Below are 20,879 nucleotides of genomic sequence, written 5' to 3'. Positions count from 1 at the left end.
GCTTTCAGCAGGAGCGGAGAGCCCGTGGCGGAAGCTGTAAGGATGCCCCCGTTTCTGGGTGGAGAAGAGACTGCCGATGAGCAGGTCTGTTGAGAGAAACAGTCGTGAGTGAGTGCTGATAAGGATCGGCCAGTTGGAGGTGGTGGAGACAGGGAGAGGTAATCCAGGTTTAGGATATACTCTGGAAAGCCGGTGGATTAAATGAGGTCATCTACGTACAGAAGGGGCACCATCAGATGCTTCGGTAGAGAACAGAATCTGGGACAGCAGGCCCGTCACAATTGCCTAAGTCAGACAGGAATTTGGCAAATACTGAGGTCACAGAGCAGATTAGCAAGCTGGTTCGACAACTCATTTTTTTAAAAAAAGTTTTAGATTTTTAAAAATTAATTAATTTGGTTTTGACTCCACTGGCTCTTCGCTGCTGCAAAGGGGGCTTGCTCTAATTGCAGCGAGCGGGGGCTGCTCTCTAGTTGCAAAATGCGGGCTTCTCAATGTGGTGCTTTCTCTTGCTAGAGCACAAGCTCTAAGGCGCATTGCTTCAGTAGCTGTGGCGTGTGGGCTTAGCTGTTTTGCACGCAGCATGTGGGGTCTTAGCTCCCTGAGCAGGGATCAAACCCATGTCCCCTGTGTTGGCAGGCAGATTCTTAACCACTGGACCACCGGGGAAGTCCCTTGACTACTCATTTTTATGTGCCACTTGGGCAAGTCACATTGAGGACCTCAGTTTCCCCATTCAGAAATGAGGAGTGGACCAGGTGACCCCTAAGGCAGCTGCCAGAGCCAACATCCTGTGAGTCATTTTTACGGAATGTATCAGTCAGGGTTTGATTGAAGAAGCAGAGTCACTCTGAGTGAGGTAGAATCAAGAATTTATAATAAGCGTCAGACCTTACAAAATGCGGAAGCCAGTGGAAAGTACTCTGCAAAGGTACTGGATGGAAGGGACTGCAATCAACAAGAAAAGCTCTGCACAAAGTTTGGGAAGTTGAGGGCACATTGGAACTACATGGACAAACTGGATCCCGTGCCTGACTCTAGCCACCTCTAATCTTGAGGGTGCAGATGGCCTGCAGAAGCTCCAGCCCTTGGCCACAGAATTACTCACAACTGGCTCAGGATGTGGAGAAGCTGAAGGAGACAGTGCAGGCCTAGATGCTGAGCCACGTGGCAAGTGAGCCAGCCATTAGGGGCAACGCACGTGAACTGCCACGGCGCCTGGTACCCAACACTGACTTTCAGGGTATAAAGTGCGGCTTCACCTCCCCCTCGCCAGTCTCGGGACAATTTCTCTTGTGGCTAATGCCAATCTGGAACCAGGCAGGGAAGGGAATTTGGGGAAATGTAGTTCTACTGTAGCTAAACGGACACAGTACAAAGCTACCACAGTCACTCTCTGTCAACTCGGCAGTCACACACCCTTCTTTAAACCATGTGTGTGAGCTTGGTCACTCAGTCATGTCTGACTCTTTGTGACTCCTTGGACTGCAGCCCGCCAGGCTCCTCTGTCCATGGGGATTCTCCAGGCAAGAATACTGGAGTGGGTAGCCATGCCTTTCCTCAGGGAATCTTCCCCACCCAGGAATTGAACAGGGGTTTTGGGGGCTTCCCTGGTGGCTCAGACGGTAAAGCGTCTGTCTGCAATGCAGGACACTGGGGTTCGATCCCTGGGTTGGGAAGATCCCCTGGAGAAGGAAATGGCAGCCCACTCCAGTATTCTTGCCTGGAAAATCCCATGGACAGCAGAGCCTGGTAGGCTGCCGTCCATGGGGTCGCAAAGAGTTGGACACGACTGAGCGACTTCACTTCCTGCATTGCAGGCAGATTCTTTGCCAGCTGAGCTAAAGAATTCTAAAGACAGTGGCACAATCCTGCCTTCACCTAACATGACCCATCTGTCACTTGTGCAACTGAAAACATCACCCCATCTAAAGTCCCTTTATCCTCCTTTGGGTGATAGTCATTCTTTCTCTAACAGTCACACTCTCCTTTGATAATCTGTCCCTTTACTTCTGCTTTGGTTATACGATGCTGAGTAACAAACCAACCTAAACCTATAGGCATTGCAACTGACTGAATGTTTGTGTCCTTTCAAAATTCATTTGTTGATTTTCACCATATAAGTTAATTAAAAATAAATAAATAAAGGAAAAAAATCATATGTTGAAACCCCAGTCCCCAATATGTTCATATTGGAAATGGGGATTTGGGGAGGTGATTAGGTCACGAGGGTGGGTCCTCACGAACGGGATTAATGTCCTTATAAAACAGACCCTGGGGAGCTCCCTTCTTCCTTCTGCTATATGTGCATGCATGCTCAGTTGCTCAGTCATGTTTGACTTTTTGTTACCCCTTGGGCTTCAGCCACCAGGCTACTCTGTCCATGGAATTCTCCAAAGAATACTGGATTTGGTCGCCATTTCCTACTCCAGGGGATCTTCCCAACCCAGGGATCGAACCCATGTCTCTTGCATCTCCTGCAACGGCAGGCAGATTCTATTCCACTGAGCCACTTGGGAAGTCCCTGCTATGTGAGAACACAGCAAAAAGGCAGACATCTATGAACCAGGAGGTGGGCCCCTTCCCACTGAATCTACTGGTTCCTTGATCTCGGACTTCTCAGGGTCCAGAGCTGGGAGAAACAAATTTCTAAGACACCCAGTCTGTGGTACTTTGATACAGCAGCTCAAATGGACTAAGATAGACATAAAACAATAAGTAATATGGGTTTTGTGAGTCAGAAATTTGGAAAGGGTGCAGCAAGGATGATTCTTCTCTGCCCCATAAGGTCTGGGCTGGGATGACTCAAACAGCTGGGAGTAGGAGAAGCTGGGGCCAGATACACCATTTCCAAGATGGCATCTTCATTCACATTTCTGGCACGTCGCCTGGGATAACTGAAGGACAGATCTGTCTGGGACTGCCTGCTCGAAAACCCACATGTGGCCTCTCCTGTATAGTGGTATCAAAGTAATTGAACATTACAAGGCTGCTCAGAGCTCTAGAATGAATTTCCCAGTAAATAAGGTACAAAGTGCGTGGTTTCACGACATAGCTTTGGGAGTCACCTAGTGCCACATCATATTCTATTGGTTGAAGGATTCCAGAGTCAAGGAAAAGGAACATACATTCTGCCCTTTAATGGGAACAAGGTCAAAGAAACTGAGGCTATGGTTTAAAACCACCATCTGTAACTCTGTCTAATCCAGTTCATGCTTATCCTCCGCAGATGGCTGGCTCACCCATTGGTAATTATTTAGCACCATTTTCATCCCTGTTCATTTCTCACCTGTGTCACCTGACGAGTGATGCCTATAAGAATGTTATTACAGGTGCCTTCTTTTCCATGCTTCCCAAGGTTTCTTGGAAACTTACACATGCCTCACAGCTAAACTCACATTCCAATTTTTCTACTCTCAGGTGAATCCCCTAAATGTATCACTCTCAGGTGATCCCCTAAATTATAACTCCTTGGCTTGAGACCCCTGCTTACTGCCTGTCTTGAAGCATGTGTGATTCCTAATGACTGACAGTAATGAGATGGGTAGTCAACTAGCCAACAAACAGTGATAAGAAAATGTCTTGAGCTAGTTTATGAAGTAGAGAAACAGGCTTCTGAATCAAACAACAATTTGAGCCAATACACTTTTCTACCTTACAGGATTTAGGAATTGGCACAATAAAATAGAAAAGATAAATGATTGGTAAAACAACCAAGTTCAGAAGAGAGCTGAAAGCTGACTTGCAGGAGTGGCTCATACAATAGACTCGACCATCATTCTGGGACCAGCTAGGCTATATTTTTGGTGGTCATCTGTATCCAGCAATCAATGAAGGTTCTTTTTCTGAAGAACTAGAGCACTTATAGCTTGAACTTCATTCATTTGTCTAAGTATCTATTGAGTGCTTTCTTTGGGTCAGGTGGTATTTTTCTTTGCTGTTCAACAGCACAATGGTGAAAAAGACACAGCCTCAGAGGGTTTTGAAGGAGACGGAGGAGAACAAAACAAAACAAAACAAAAAACTAAACTGTAATACAGTAAGGGAGCTCCAGAAAAAGCACTTAACTATAAACAATTTTGTTTCACTCTCAGTCTCAATCTCCTCCGATGTTACTGTCTGCTCTGTGAAGGCAGGGGCCCCCTTTTATATCTGCATACCACTCAGCATCCAGCTCAGTGACACGTCCATAAATGTTTGCATTATGTGTTGCCTCCTGCAAAGGTTCTTGATTGCCCATCTGTACATTAAACCATCACCACCACCAACAGTGTCCTCTATAACACCTTATGGTTGGAAGGAGGAATAACCGGGCTTAGACTCCATGACACCCAAGAGTTCTGTGGTGACTTGATTCTTATATATATTTATATATAAGAATCTGCCTGCAATGCAGAAGACCTGGGTTTGATCCCTGAGTTGGGAAGATCCCCTGGAGAAGGAAATGGCAACCCACTCCAGTATTCTGGCCTGGAGAATCCCATGGACAGAGGCGCCTGGTGGGCTACAATCCACTGGACACAACTGATTGACACTTTCACTTTACTTAACCCCTTGGGGCCTCTGATTCCTCAACTTTGAGCTAGATTAGTGTTCCCTTCTGGTTCACTCAGTCTACACGTTCTTGGGTGCCAGGGAAGATGCAGCACTCAGATTGCACATGGATGGGATGGGGCATGGCTTATCCCCTGCTCTGTGGCCCCACAGTAAATTCCCAATCCTTATGAGGTTTTAGTCACAGTGAATTTCTCCTTCAAAAACCAAACAGGATAAAAACAAACCACTTTCTTACATTTTCTATCAAGACAGCTCTTTGTGAGTTTTAAATGTTCTGTCCAGATTCAAAGAAGCTGGTTTCTTCATGAGTGGTTGGAATAAGACTTTTCTTGGAAGCTACTGAATATGGATTAGTTGGATTGTTTCGCAGGAAATAAAAAGCAGGCTCTAGGGTGACTACTTCAGCACTTAATTGGGTTAGCAAAGAACTGCAAATGAGAGGTTTCCCTTAGGAGGGAAAGGATGTTTATGGGCCACCTCCCCCACCCCCTAGGTGGTGGATTTTAACCTAAACGTTAGTCTGCAAATGCAGCCTTTAATTTAGGAACCATTACAAGAATCTATTAGAGCAGAAAATGTCAGGTTGAAAAATTAACACATCACAGGAGTTAATTAGAACCCAGCCTCTCATTAGATGCAAATAGAGAGCCCTCCAACTGCCCAAGAGCCCGCTGAAGTCATGTTTGTTGCTGCTCCAAAGTGGCTGCATCTTTGTTACTCAGGGAGTGGATGGAGGAAGCTGCCCAGGCTCTCAGGCCAGAGCCACTAGGGACCCCTGGCCCATCCTTTAGGTTAACAGAAGGTCTGTTCTCAAGTCCCTATCTTTGACTCCTCTCGGGCCTCCCAGGTGGTTCAGCGGTACAGAATCTGCCTACCAATGCAGAAGACGCAGGTTCGATCCCTGGTCCAGTAAGATTCCCTGGAGGCGGAAATGGCAACCCACTCCAATTTTCTTGCTTGAAAAATCCCACCAACAGTGGAGCCTGGTGGGCCATCGTCCATGTGGTCATAAAGAGCTGGACATGACAGAGTGCCTGAGACTCAGCACGCACCTCTCTTGAACAGTGCATGTCGCAGGGCGGGGAGCCTGCTGCCTGGAACTCCCTTGGGGAAGCGTTTTCTGCAACAAAGACAAACATGCCATGCCTGTCACCAGGCACAGATTGGCGACTGTGTAAACCACTCGGTGAGAGGGAGGCTCCAGGCCATTCAGACTTAGCTCTAAGTCGTGGGCTTTGTTTTCTTTCCAGATTCAGACTGAAATGTGATTCCCCGGGCTTTCTTTTTTGGAAAATACCTGTGATGAGTTCCATGCTGGGAAAGAAAAGCTGTTGACAGGAAAAGCTTCTGATGGGCAAGGGGCTTTTTCAAGGGCTCTCAAAGGAGACAGTCGCATCAAGCAGGCCGAGGCAGAGATGGCAGGACTCTAGGAATGAGAAGTCCAGATCACAAAAGGGTTATCTGTAACCATGGATTAGGTGGAGTTTCGGGCAGCTTCCTCTGTTAACACGGCGCCACGCACAGACTTTCGGGCCGGAAGATACACATCTTCACTGTCACTTACTGTGTGTTCTTGGGCAAACAGCTTACCCTCTTGGAACGTCAGTTTGCTGAAGCCGTTGTGTGAAATAAATGCATGCAAAGTGTGTAACACCATATCTGGCGCAGAGTAAAAGTTCTACATGAGTTATCTGTTATTGATTTGATAGTAGTATTCCTTCAGCCAACACAATGAGCTGCTTCTGTGTGCTAGGCCCTGTGCACGGACAGCTCCTGCTTCCTGACCTCATAGAATCCACTGCTTAATAAACTGTGTACACACACACAAAAAAATAAATAAATAAACTGTGTACACAAATCTTTAGCAGAAAGCAAACCCCTCTGCCCTCCTTGCAAGTGCCCAAGGAGAAGTGCCAACTGCCCACAGCTCTGCTTTGTCGAGGAGCTCAGAATTCTACCCTTTGAGCAGCCCTCTAAATTCAGCTACTTCTACCTTCAATTTAGCCACAGTTCTCTCTGTGGGCACTTACACATGGAGTTACTGTTATCTGTTTATTGTCTCCTCCTGTGAGTTCCTACAAGGTGAGAACTGTCTATTCATTTAATTCATTTATTCATCTCTGTAAGCCAGTGGTCTCATGCATTACTCTGCAAAGATAAAGAGAAGATTCAACCCTGCTGCTGAATACACACAAAAAAGTTCCAGCTCGGAACTTGTCTGGGGAAATAACCCTGCTCCCCCCGACTCCCACTTTTTTCATTTTTCAAAGGCTTCCCTTGAGCCTCTGTTTTTTCCCTTTTGTTTTCTAACAATCACTGGTTCTGACCGCAGTTTCTTCATTTCTTTGAGAGGCAAATAGAGTCTCCTTCCCTGGAAGGTTATGATGATGGCTGGAGACCTTGCAGCTTGTATGTGCCTAACACACTTCTAGGCACAGAGCCAGATAGCAAAAAAAAAAAAAAAAAAAAAAAAAAGATTCCATTCTTGCCCTTACCCAGGACCGGCTGGTAATATATACAAGGCTTAAGGTGATTACCACATGAGTGGTACTGAGGTCCTTTCAACTTGCATCCACTTCTGCTATATGCTAGACTTAACTGAAATGGGAGGACATAAACACACATTAGAAACTTGGTCCCTGTCACCAAGTTCTTGGAGAACTGTGGTAAGTGTTGGACAAAAAGCTCTCAGGAAGAGAGCAGAAAGCTCTTAACCCAGATCCTTAGACCTGGGCTGCAGGAGATTTCCACAACATCAACAATAACCAAGTTATTTGGCCAGTCAGTGTGTGCAACAATTTACACACATTATCTCATTTAAGTCAGAACAACTGTGTGGGGTAGATATGAACTTCCCTATTTTACAGGTGACCCATCTGAGGCTCTGCGAGGCACACTGGCAGTCCTGCAAGGACTAAATCGTTTAGGAATCCACCTGCTGAGGCTTGAGTGGAGAGTGTGGGCTAGCACCAAGCTCGGCCGAAGGAGGGGAGGGTGGGGAGAATGAGAGGGTAAAGCTGGATCAAAACACGGCCGGCATGATCCGCAGGACCCCCGCAGAAGCAGAGAAAGTTGGAAAGAGATGCAGGAGGCAGGGCGGGGTGCGGGGGATGCCCGGAAGGCTGGGGGAGGGCAGCCTTCCCGGCCCCCTCCCCACCCCGCCAGCACCTCCTGCACAGGTCAAGCTTCTCCCCTCCCGCCCTCTCGCCCTCCCAACCTTATTTAGAAACCGTGTCCCCGAGACAGGAAGGGCGGCGGGCCGAGAAGCACGGAGCGTCCCGGTCTCATTTCCTCTCGAATCCCCCTGTGGAATTTCATTTCGTACGGTGAGGAAATCGGAGCGCGAGGCAGTCGGCGGCTCCGGGGCGCCCCCCTCCCCCGACTCGCGGCTGCTGGTCGGGCCGAAGCGGGGGGCGGGAGCGGGGCCGGGCTGCACGCCGGGCGGGTTGGGGGGCGCACGGAGCCGCGCGCCCGCGCCGTGCCAGGCGCAGGGCCCCGCGTGCGAAAAGTCTTATCGCTCTGATCCTCCCCAGTCTCTTTACGGGCGAGGACCCCGACACCGAGAGGCCGAGCGGTTTGCTCCGGGTCACAGCCGGCAGTTGAAAAACCACGATCTTCGTAAATAAGCCCGAAACCCTGTTTCTTTGTGTACGTTTCGCTGCCCGATGGGGAAGCGGCCAGGGGCCGAGGGGACAGCTGGAGGGCAGCAAAGGGAGCCGTCGAGATCTGGGGACGCGCCGCCCCCCCCGGGAGAGAAGGGACGCGCGGGCCGGGCTGGGAGAGCCGCAGCGGCCTCGGCTCCCGGCCCCAGAGCGCCGCGCACCGGGTGGGAGGGAGGTGAGCGCCAGGGAGCGGGGCGGGCCGCCCGGGGCCGCGGGGCGGGGCGCGGGGCGGGGCGCGGGGCGGGCAGCGCGCGGCCACTGGATAGGTGCGCCGTCCGTCGCGCTCCGGGCCCGCCCCCGCGAACTTCCAGCACCGCCTCGGGCTCGGGCGGCGGAGCGGCGCGGCGGCTAGGGGTGCTGGCGGGCTCGGCGGAGGCGCTGCGCGGACGTGGCCGGCGCCGGCCCGGGGCTCGCCGCCCGTAGCCATGACCCCTGCAGGCCGTCCTACGGCCCTGGCTCGCGGCGTCTAGTGCCCCCACGCAGTCGCGCGCAGCTGCGGGAGAGCCAGCCGCTACCCCTCCGCTCCGTCGTCGTCGCCCTTGGCGCCTTATCGCCCTCTCCCCGGAGCCCGGAGCAGCGCGGGCGGCCGGCGGCCCCGTGCAAACTGGGGGTGTCTGCTGGAGCAGCCCCCCGCGCCGCCGCCGCCGCCGCCCCCGGCTCTGGCCATGGCCTGGCGGGGCGCAGGGCTGCGCGTCCTGGGGGGCCCCGGGGGCGTCGGGCTCAGTCCGCGGCGGCTGCTGCTGCTGCTGCTGCTGGTGGGGCCGGCGCGGGGCTTCGGGGACGAGGAGGAGAGGCGCTGCGACCCCATCCGCATCTCCATGTGCCAGAACCTGGGCTACAACGTGACCAAGATGCCCAACCTGGTGGGGCACGAGCTGCAGACGGACGCCGAGCTGCAGCTGACCACCTTCACGCCGCTCATCCAGTACGGCTGCTCCAGCCAGCTGCAGGTGGGCGCCCCCTCCCCGGGCGGGACCCCTGGGGTAGGGGGACGCCTCCGAGCCCCGGACTCACTCCCCGGGGCCCTTGCCAGGTCGAGCCCCCTGTGCCCTACCTAGGTCTCAAGGAACGATATCTATCCGGGAAAAGTGATTTCCATCCCCACCCCCACTTTGCTGTCCCTCCTCAGGGACTGGAGGCCAAAACGTTGTGTAAGTCATCTGGCCTGCGAGAGAACCCGCTCTGCACCCCGCCCTTCCGTCTTTCTCCTCTGCCCACCCGTGTCTGGCCAAGCCCCTAACCCCAGCGGAGCTGAGAGTTATCTTTGCCAAGGATTCTGGCCGCCGCTTCTCGGTGGGCGAGTGCTCTGCACGGCAGCCAGTTGCAGCTAAGACTTGGAAGGGAGTGATAAGGAGACAGGGAATTTCTGCTCCCTTGCCGACCTCCTTTCTCCCCCGTATTTTTTGGGTGTGTTATTAAATGCAACACCCCTGGCCAGTTTTCTGCAGAATGGCCCCTCGCGTTGTCTTGCATGATTGTAGAGGTCATGCTGTAGAGGTTGCGCTGGCTTAAGTTCCTTCTTATTCTCAGGGTTAAGGGCAGGTTTAGTACCTGGAGGGGGAGAAGGCATCACTTGGGGAAGAGGTGATATAGTAGGGTCAAGCTCCAGGAGGTAGTTTGTATATTGGAAGTTTTTTTATTTCTTTTTTTCCCAGTTAAAAATGTTAAAGCTTATGTAGTCATATAAAAAATGTTCTTCCTAACATAATAAGTGAAGAAAGAATTTGTATACACGGGTGATTATAATCTTACCACAATGACAAGTTCACTGAAAAAAAAAAAACTGGAAAGAAACTTTTAAAAATGTTAACACTGGTTGTGTTTCTGTTGGAAAGGCTATGAGTGATTTTTAGAAATTTAGAAAAGAGAGAACTGGTAGGGGGTGGGGTGGGGCGGGGAGTGGAAGGGAATAGAGGATAGTTCTATAGTTATCCAGGCTGAAAGCTTTGGAAATCTGTGGTTCTGGTTGTAACTTCTAAGAGATAAACAGGCAGGCAGTTGACTTACTAGGTGCATGTTTTTACATAGGTCATCTGAAAAGTTGGATGGTGGTTTCAGAGGGATGGTTGGGATTAGACCTGTTGCCGGTGAAATGTCCCTGTGGAAGTGTCAGGATTTTAGAACTAGGTTATAAAAGCTTAGGAAAGTGATTCTCGAGCTCTCAGTTTGGAAACAACACATATCCTGACATCAGTGGCAATTTTGTTGGCAAAACAGCTTTTCAGGGATATATATTTTTAATTACATGTATCCTGGGGAGGCAGCCAAGCTGTTTTGAAGGACAGGACGAGATCCCTTTACATGCTGGAAAATAGTTACTTGTAACTCTAGACTTCATAGACAACATCTGTAAGGAGCCAAGCAGACTGTTTATCAATGCTGGAGGAATTGAGGACAGCAACTGGACTCTCCCCTGCTGGTATTGCAGTTTCAGGGACTGAACATTTGTATTTTCCTATTGTGCTTCATTATTATTCATTGAGGAAACCTGGCCAAACAAAGCCCCTGATACCCAGAGATTTCAACGTTTAACAGTGTCTCAATGAGGACATTTTCTGTTTCAATATGAGACTGGTTAAAAAATAATTTGGGGGAATAAAATAGAGGAAGGAGAGACTATTAACATGACAAAAGCCGGATCTACATTTTTTTGAATATTTATTTTTATGGTAATAAAGAAATGGGGATAAAAATAAATCACCCCATCACCCAGAGAACTGAGTCAGACTGATCAGTCTGTCCAGTTCTTTCAAATAGTAGCTGAAAGGGGAGGGAGGCTCAAAGTCAGCTCTTTAAGGTTTATTTCCCTAAGTGTTGTGCAAAAGGGGATTATGTAATGCTTTGGGTCGCTTTTATATATTTATTTATCTATGTTCTCCTGGAAAGGGTTTACTAGACCCAGAAGAAGAAAAGGGTGTAAGTGATGGATTATTAGGCAAGCTCATTTGAGGTCAGAGTCAACAGTCAGATACCCCTATAGACCGATTTAAAAGTAGATATGGACTTTGCCCAGAAGCAAGTCAAATTTGTGCAAGCCTTCAGTCAAACTTCCATGTCAACTGTCACTGTTTTCTCTGTTCGTTTCATGACTTTTTTCCAGTTCTTCCTTTGTTCCGTGTATGTGCCCATGTGCACGGAGAAGGTCAACATCCCCATCGGGCCCTGCGGCGGGATGTGCCTTTCGGTCAAGAGACGCTGCGAGCCTGTGCTGAAGGAGTTTGGCTTTGCCTGGCCGGAGAGCCTAAACTGCAGCAAATTCCCGCCCCAGAACGACCACAACCACATGTGCATGGAAGGGCCAGGTGATGAGGAAGTGCCCTTGCCTCACAAAACCCCCATTCAGCCCGGGGAAGAGTGCCACTCCGTGGGAACCAACTCGGATCAGTACATCTGGGTGAAAAGGAGCCTGAACTGCGTTCTCAAGTGTGGTTATGACGCTGGCTTGTATAGCCGCTCGGCCAAGGAGTTCACCGACGTCTGGATGGCCGTGTGGGCCAGCCTGTGCTTCATCTCCACCGCCTTCACTGTGCTCACCTTCCTGATCGACTCTTCCAGGTTTTCCTACCCGGAGCGCCCCATCATCTTTCTCAGTATGTGCTATAATATTTATAGCATTGCTTATATTGTCAGGCTGACTGTAGGCCGGGAAAGGATATCCTGCGATTTTGAAGAGGCAGCAGAACCTGTTCTCATTCAAGAAGGCCTTAAGAACACAGGATGTGCAATCATTTTCTTGCTGATGTACTTTTTTGGAATGGCCAGTTCCATCTGGTGGGTTATTCTGACGCTCACTTGGTTTTTGGCAGCGGGACTCAAATGGGGTCATGAAGCCATCGAAATGCACAGCTCTTATTTCCACATCGCAGCCTGGGCCATCCCCGCGGTGAAAACCATTGTCATCTTGATTATGAGACTGGTGGATGCGGACGAGCTGACTGGCCTGTGCTACGTGGGGAACCAGAACCTGGATGCGCTCACGGGCTTTGTGGTGGCCCCGCTGTTCACCTACCTGGTGATTGGGACTTTGTTCATTGCTGCGGGGTTGGTGGCCTTGTTCAAAATTCGGTCAAATCTCCAAAAGGACGGGACGAAGACAGACAAGCTGGAAAGGCTGATGGTGAAGATTGGGGTCTTCTCGGTCCTGTACACCGTGCCTGCAACCTGTGTGATTGCCTGTTATTTCTATGAAATCTCCAACTGGGCGCTCTTCCGGTATTCCGCAGATGACTCCAACATGGCGGTGGAAATGTTGAAAATCTTTATGTCTTTGCTGGTGGGCATCACTTCGGGCATGTGGATTTGGTCTGCCAAAACTCTGCACACATGGCAGAAGTGTTCCAACAGATTGGTGAATTCTGGGAAGGTAAAGAGAGAGAAAAGAGGGAATGGTTGGGTGAAGCCTGGGAGAGGCAATGAGACTGTGGTATAAGGCTAGCCAGCCTCCACGCTTTCCAGATTTTGAAGGGGGAATGCCAGCATTGGGGGTGCAAGTGCTACTAAAAAGCTTCATGCAGTGAATCTCAGTTTGAACAACACTTCAGTGACCCCCCCCGCCCCCAATAACCCACCACCACTCTCCCCGCCGCTGCCCATCTGCGCCCAGCATCATAAAACTAGTGATTTTGCTGCAGACTTTGGAATGATCCAAAATGGAAAAGCCAGTAAGAGGCTTTCAAAGCTGTGAAAAATCAAAACATTGATCACTTGAGCAGGTCGCAGCTTGGAGCGTGGAGGTCCTCCCGAGATTCCAGGAAGTCCAGGGGATGCTGCTTTTCCCTGCAGGGTGGGATTAGAGCTGTGAGTAGGCAACTTACAGGGAGAAAGATTAACTTTTTTTTTAACCCTTTAAAAGTTTTAAATACTAACTGGGTCTTTGAGACAGCAAAGCGATCTATAAACACTGGAAACACTGGGTTCAGAGAAGTGTTACAAGAGTTTTATAGTTTGGCTGATCTAACATAAACATTTTCCGGGTGCACTGTCTGCTGTTTAGAACTTTGTGGATTGCTTGCCCAAGAGGTGGTGTCAGAATCTTTTCAGTGCCTTTGTCATAAAACAGAATTGTTTGAACAAACAAAAGTACTGTACAAACACATATGAGGTATCCCGTGGATTTTTCTTCTCTCTCTCCCTCTTAAATTTCAACAGCTCCGTCCTAGACCGCTGCTGTTTTCTCCATTTTACATTAATGACCCAAAATAGGTATTTTTATAGGAATGTTTGCACTGCAGCGGGTCTAATGAGGGGGGAAGGAAGGGCGATTCACTTTCTTGACAATCACTTAATTCAGAGGAAAATGAGATCTACCAAGTCGACTTACCTTACCCACCCCAGAGACCGATTGCATTGAGCACCAGGGACTTAATATATTTTACTTCGTGTGATTGTATCTATGCAGACGCCAGTCTGGAAGAGCTAAAATGTTACGTTTCTTGGCAACTTTGCATTCACACAGATTAACTGTATAATTTGTGTGTGTCAATTACAATTAAAAGCACATTCTTGGACCATGACTTAATAGTTACTCAACTGACTTTAAAACTATGGTCAGCTTGCATTCTCAGAATGATAGTGCCTTTTTTTCTCTCTTTAGCATAAGAATGTTATCAGAGTCTGGTCTGCTTAGCACAGTGGAGACTTTCAATTTTGTAGAGGGAGCTAAGGACAACTAATCCAAACTACTTGGTGCATAATTGTTTCCTAGTAATTGGCAAGGGCTCCCTATAAGATTTCATTGGAGGCAGTGTGGCCTGGAGTATTTATGTGGTGCTTAATGAATCTCCAGAATACCAGCCAGGAGCTTGATTGGTTCGTAGGGAATAAAGTGTAGACCATATGAAATGAACTGCAAACTCTTACAGCACAGGTCTTAATTGCATTTTGCAGGGGTATCCAGAGCTTTTAAAATGTATGCTTTATATTCCTTGCAAGAGGGTACCCCCTAGCAGCCTCTCAAAAGTTGCAGTTCTTTTAAAATTGTAACTGGCCTTTCTCTTCAACCCGCTGAGGTCCTCTGATCACCAGATCTTTGGGACAGATTGATGTCACAGGTTGCTGTCCTTGAAGTTCTGCTTGGTCTTTGCTTTAGCAACTTTGGGGTGATTCTTTATTTATCCCTGCCCTTCCCCCCCTTTAAAACAGGTAGGAAATCTCTTTTATCCCATTTCTTTGTGGAAATGTGTCTCCAGGGAGTAAAAATTGCAAATAGGAGTTCAGATTCTGAAAATAAGCATGTCTTTGTTTGTTTAAGCTTTATGCCCCTGGTTTGACATTTTCCTTTCTTCTCTGTTTTGCTGTGGTTCTCGAGCTGAGATGAAGATGCGCGTAAGGACTGTTGCCTGTTTTGGAAGGCAGAGTCTTGGGGCCTTGCACACAGATGCTAAGTGGGCACTGGTGGCCCCCACTGTGTGTTCTGGGCCTGACTACCTTGGCTGGGCTCTGGGTCAGGGCTCCAGGAGCATGAGAAATGCTCCCCAGAAGGGCCAGTTGAACTCCATCTCCGACTGCATCGCCCCTGAAACGTAGAATGTGAACTCCCTGTGCTGCTCCCAGACGGTTCCCATAGCTGGCCGGGGCCCTGGAGCGTGCACCCAGGGGCAAAGCCTGCCCTTACTCACGCTCCTCTCCAGCGTCTTGGGAGTTGCTCGGCAACTCTGGCCGAGGAAAGGGAAGAAGGACCGAGCAGGGGTTTGCAACGCAATTCTCTTTGTAATGCTTCAGTGACTGGGTGACCCAGGCAAGCATCCTAGCAGAGAGCCAGCCATGGAGAGGGTGCTCTGTGTTTATGAATGATGAAATAGTGACAGTAAGAGTACTTGGGTGAACCTGGATGCCCAAGTTCTGGAGCTTTCTGGGTTGTAGAATGTCTCTTCCATAAATCTCTTGCCTTCTTGGGGAAGTATATTTGATAGGAACTGGCCATTGGCACACACTGGCAATGTCACAGGATTATAGGTTGTTCCTTTCACATTCTGTTTACTGTTTTAGGAAAGGAGTTTTGTGGCTGAGGAGTTAGTTATCAGTTACCTTGAAGTGAGTTATCATCACCTCGTAAGTTGGTTTGAAAAGAAAGTTAATTAGCAGCACATTTATTGAATGCCAGCTGCGTGTCATGCCCTGTGTTAGGCACCTTAAGGGACATCGGGGAGAATCAACTCTGTTCCTCTAACCAATCCGACCTGGTTCTGCTGAACTTTGCCATTGGTTTCAGGAAGAGCAGGGGCTCCTGAATTGCCACCCGTTTCACTGTCTCCATCCCATAAACCTCTTCCTGGGTCTTTCTAACTGTAACCCATCATTCCGCCCTTCCCAAGGTTCCTTGCAAATCGATGTACAGGGGTTTTGCCAGAAAGCATCAACTCTGTTACAGGACAGTCTCTATGGAAACCTCCCCGGACGATCATGAACCTTGCCTCCATCTAATGTGGCTTCCGGGGCAGGCCGTTCAGGGCTCGGGGTTTTCTAGTGACTTGTGCGTGCACGCTAAGTCACTTCTGTCATGTCTGACTCTTTGCGACCCTGTAGGCTGTAGCCCACCAGGCTCCTCCATCCAAAAGGATTCTCCAGGCAAGAATACTGGAGTGGGTTGCCATGCCTTCATCCAGGAAATCTTCCCAACCCAGGGTTCAAACCCAAATCTCCTGCATTGGAGGCAGATTCTTTACCACTGAGCCACCCGGGAAGCCCATCGAGTGACTCACAGGTGAATTTGAGGACAGCAGCTTGCTAGGGAAAAGGTTAGGGTTCTTCTTTCTCAGAAATCCAGGAGAAGTAGGTATATAATTGTAACTTCCTACAAAATCCCTTGGCCTCGAAAAGGCCCAAGGGCACCTCTGTCAGCTTCCTCTCTGGCAGGTTCCTTTCTCCTCCTCCATAAGGGCCACACCTCAGGGCAGAGGAACCTGGGGAGAGTGAACCTGACCAGAACCGCCTGATGGAGCGCCTTGGTTGAGTCATATCCTTTTTCCTCTGTAGAGACCCGTTTCCTGATCCCCGAGACTGCTCCTGAACTGGCAGCTTGCTCAGGGACCTCAGCCAGGAGGAGGGACACTCATTTATTTCCCTGAGGTGCTCTCTGATTTTGCTTTCCCCTGGCCCTCCGTCTCCTGCGTCCCCCAAGCCTGGACCCCAGGAAGCTTCTGTGTCTGGGTTCTGACACTACAGCATCCCAGCTCTGTCCTCTCTGCCCCCCCCCCACCCCCCCCCCCCCCCAGCCTCCTGGCCACTGAATTCAGTGTTGGGAACCCAGCTGAGACCTGAGGGTGTGAAGGGGGACCCCACAGCCTCAGCCCTGGAAGGCAGACTCACTTGAGATTTCACCAGGATGTGCACACGCCGGCTTCCCGTGAGGGGGCCACCACCGCAGCTGGAAGAGGGCTGTAGAGTGCCCCCTGGGAGGAGCCCCCAGAATCGATCTACGTCCTGAATTTCATCCCGTGATGGGGGAAGTTGGAGAGAATTGCTGTGCCAGCCAATTACGTCACGTCATGGACCCCCGGCGGTTCTTTTTGCTCCTTTATTGTACTTGGGCTCAGAGTCCCCGCCTGGGTTTGTATTACGTCTGGCCAGGGACTGGGTTTCTCATCTTTCTCCAGGGCCTGGGGCGTAGATCTTGGAAACTCCTCGCAGAGCAAGGATCAGATCCCAGAGCCTTAACTAATGGATTTTGTTGCGCTGTGGCCTCGGCAGAGCCGTCTGCTGCCACCTCTTGTGCTGGTGTGTGCGGTGATGCCCACTGGGCGTTACCCGGAGGGAAGTGAACCCCGGAGCCCCGGAGCCCGCCCGGACAGGCCTCTACCCCGCGGTAAACCCACTTGCTGTTTCCGTTTCTGATTTACCTTGTTTCCCTTCTTTGCACCAGCAAATCCCCAGTATTCACCCAGGCAACTTGAGGGCCTGCCTGGGGACCCATGAGCCATGTCCTCCAAGCTTAGGGAGCTCCCTGATGGCCTACAGTATTCGGTATATGACCACTGTAATCCCAGCAGGCTTCCCTGGAGGCTGCGCGCGCCCCTGCCCCCGGAGCCCGGGTCCATCTGCCCTCCCACCATCCTGCCAAGGGCTGGGGCCGGCCTGGCTGGGGCCTTTGGGAAGGCGACACTGACGTCGCTCCCAGTGGGGCATCTAGGTGGCCCTGAATCTCTTCCTACCTCACAGGGATGTTGTGAGACTTTAGACGGGAGGAGGACAAAGGTTCCCTGAGCTCTTGGTAGGCAAGGTGGAGTAAGGTGTGATCTAGACACATGAAATTCCGCCTGCTGCTGCAGCGGACAAGCTCGTGCCATGTGGCCTTTCTCAGTCCCCCAGGCCACCCGCAGCCCCAGCCCCCTTGAGGCCACCCTGAGGGACTTTCAGATGTTCGACATTAGAGGTACCAGGCAAAGCCCTATGACGTGCCCTGAACGAATTGCTGAGCGTCAGAAGAAATGGACCGTGCTATCGAGGATGTACAAACGTATGTCTGCATTGATGTCTGTACTGTAAATTTCTAATTTATCACTGTATAAAAAAAAAATAAACTTTGCTATTTAATTTTTGTATTAAAGGAAAATAAAGTTTTGTTTATTAGCTGGTGTGTAATTTGGCCTCTTCCTGCAGGTGTCTGAGAGCCCCTGGGAAGCACGCTTACCCAGCAGGGAGAAATAAAGAACTGGGTTTGCAGGGCAGAGGCACAGCCTTGTCTTCTTTTTGCTGATGCAATTTTCCCCCATGGGATTTCTCCTGGGTCAGCCAGCCCTCTGAGGTCCAAGGGCAACAGAATCCATCACTGCTGTGGTCGTCGGTAACTCTCAAGTGGTCACATGATGCTTCGGATGTGACCACAGTTCTCAAGCTGTCACTCCATCACACCCTGTTTTGGCATTTTCAGTACATGTGGTGACCATTTTTACATACCTTCTCGGTCCCTTTGGCTTAATGTTGCAGCCTGAAAAAAGTTTTCTTATCATTGCTAGAGTTCAGGCCACTGCAAAGGGGGAAAGGGAGCTTTTTTTTAACTCCAAATTTTTTGGGAAAAAAAGCAAAAAAAAAACCTTTTTTTTTTCTCCTGGTTACACAATGGTTGTGTGTTGTGTAATCAACATGGGAGTATGTCACATCAGTTAGCCAGGAAAATGACTTCTTCAGCTAATTTTATAAGTTGGGTGGTCTGTGTCCCCATAGCCAGAAAAGTCATCAGACAAAGCAGATTCAAGGCCTTTATCAGGACATTGCCATGGGAGCAAGCAATATTATGGACCACACAGGCACCCAGGGAGGGGAGTCTTTGCCATCGATTGGAGATGCTGTTGAGGTCCCTGAGGAGAACGTTGGCCCTTTTGGTTTACCTTTAAATTTCTTTCCACCCTTCGGTTTTACCTGAACACCACCCGGTTTTCCTGTGTGTAGAAAGCCCAGGGAGCAAGAATCTGCAATACTCTTCTCCTTCACTGCAGATTGCTCTTGTACTTTTAAGTCCAACTGTACCTGAAGGGAGGCATGTAATTTAAATTCTCTTCCCTGGAAGACAGGCTGTGTGTCTCATTTCATTACCTACTCATTATATAGTTACCATGTTAGGGAAAAGTCAACACAATCTGCGGTGAATTCATGATAAGCCCTTGCACTGATACAAACCCTTTCTGGATAGAAAATGCTTTTATTTACATGATTTCATTTTACGCTCATGTCACCTTGGAGGTAAGCAGGGTGGGGTGCCACCTCGTTTTAGAGAGGAGAACTGAAACTTAGGGTGAGGGACTTGCCGAGGGGGACCTCTGTAGGTAGGTAGCCTGTTGGCCAGCCAGGCTCTCTCCTGCTTAGCCCAGGATTTTGTTTTTATTCTATTGGGTTGGCCAAAAAATCCTTCCGGGATTTCCTTACAATGGTATGGGAAAACCCAAACGAACTTTTTGGCCAACCCGATACAGTGAGTTGCCAGTTGAATCGTGTCTGCCCCAAAGACACACGGAAGTCCTAACACTCTTTACCTATGAATGTGAATTTCTTTGGAAATAGGGTCTTTGCAGTTATAATCAAGATCAGCTCATACTAGATGCATGCCTGCGTGTTAAGTCACTTCAGTCGTGTCCGACTCTTTGCTACCCCGGGGACTGTAGCCCACTAGGCTCCTCTGTCCTTGGAATTTTCCAGGCAAGAGTAGTGGAGCGGGTTGCCATTTCCTCCTCCATGGGATCTTCCCAACCCAGGGATCGAACCCGGGTCTCCTGCTTGGCAGGTGGGTTCTTCAGCACTGAACCCCCTGGGAAGCCCCATTCCTCTGATGTCTTTACTGCAAATAGTTCACCGAAAACGGATAAATGTTTCGGCAGGCAACTCAATAATGAGACCAGACCATGAGCTTCTGTTTAAGGGTTATGTAAGTGATCACTCTGGTAAGTTTATCTGTAAGCTGGACACCCCTAGAATAAACCCCAGGATCGTGGACACTCAACCGACCTGAACTGGTCTTAGCCGCTCTCCCCGTCCACCCGCCCCTGATGGGAGCTCCTTAAGTAGGGCTGGGACCTTGGCTGGAATGTGGCCGAAGGGTTTTTAGCATTTCTGTCCTGAGAACTGATTTTTTCTCTTTCCCATTTTAGCTTTCACATGCAATCATAATTTTAAAGTTGAGCAGACTCTTGACTAAAGAGGTCAGCCTTGGCCTCCTGTCTTCAGAGTTGCCGTGAACAGAAATAAACCACACTTGGAGAAGGGCGTTGCCCCCTGCTCGGTTTTCCTTCATGCAGCTGGGGTGTAGGACTGGGAGCATCTCGGTAAACATTTTGAAAAGATTAGACCTGCAAAGATTTAGTCCAAAAAGTTTTCAAAACGGGACCTTGCTCCCACCCCAAATCCCCAGAGTCGGGAATTTTCCTTCGGACTTTTTCCTTCTGTCTCATCCTTAAGGAGAAGAGAACCCAAGGATTCATCTGCTCTCAGGCAAAGGCTTCCAACTTTTCAAACTCACTGGGAGAAATAATAAAAAGTAAGATTTATTACATTTCACATCAACTGCCTGATTTTCATCAGCTTCCCACATGGCTTCCTATAAGCCCCGGATCCGGTTGTCGCCCAAGAACCTGATGAATCTCACGGATAACCCACATTATCAATGCCTTTCTCTCTAAGAGATGAAATGATTGGCTATTTACCTTTTCCAGGATGCCAAAGGACTGCATCATTTCACTCGAGAGGAATTAAATGTAGAGTGCAAAGCACTGAGACAGGGTTGGTAAGTCACAGAGGAGAACCTGTCCTAATTCCGTCGCTCTCCGTCCGCTGCCTTGCCTTTCCATGGGTGTTTCCCTTCGTCTGCAAGGACTCTGCCCTCCTTCAACCAGGCTGTGTCTAGTCTTCCTTCGACATTGAGATCTTAGGTCACCTCTCCTGGGAAGATGTCCCCGACTGACCTTCCAACTTGCCACTTCCTGCCTCCTTTGGCTTCTTCTTTTTAATACTTGTTTATTTGGTTGTGCTGAGGTTTAGTTGCAACACACAGGGTCTTATGTTGCTGCACACAGAACTCAGTTGTGTCACGTGGGATCTAGTTCCCCGACCAGGAGTCGAACCTGGGCCCACCCACATTGGGAAGGTGGAGTCTTAGCCACTGGGCCACCAGGGAAGGCCCACTCCCATTGCTTCTTACCACCAGTAAGTTTAAGCCTCTGTGCTTTCAACTCT

The 20,879-nt window shown here is 49.6% G+C and overlaps 1 protein-coding gene across 1 annotated transcript; it reads left to right on the top strand.

The window, feature by feature from the left end:
• The first annotated feature begins 8,884 nt into the window (after positions 1-8,884).
• Positions 8,885-16,424, top strand: FZD4 (frizzled class receptor 4). The gene is made up of 2 exons (XM_061120231.1): positions 8,885-9,169; positions 11,320-16,424. The coding sequence occupies exons 1-2, from the start codon at positions 8,885-8,887 to the stop codon at positions 12,646-12,648; spliced, it is 1,614 nt and encodes a 537-aa protein (XP_060976214.1). The 3' UTR covers positions 12,649-16,424.
• Positions 16,425-20,879: the final 4,455 nt, after the last annotated feature.

This window comes from Dama dama, chromosome 2 (genome assembly GCF_033118175.1).
Source record: "Dama dama isolate Ldn47 chromosome 2, ASM3311817v1, whole genome shotgun sequence".
Lineage (NCBI taxonomy): Eukaryota > Metazoa > Chordata > Mammalia > Artiodactyla > Cervidae > Dama > Dama dama.
Note: the sequence above shows the minus strand (reverse complement) of the source record. Positions and strands in the feature narration are given on the sequence as shown.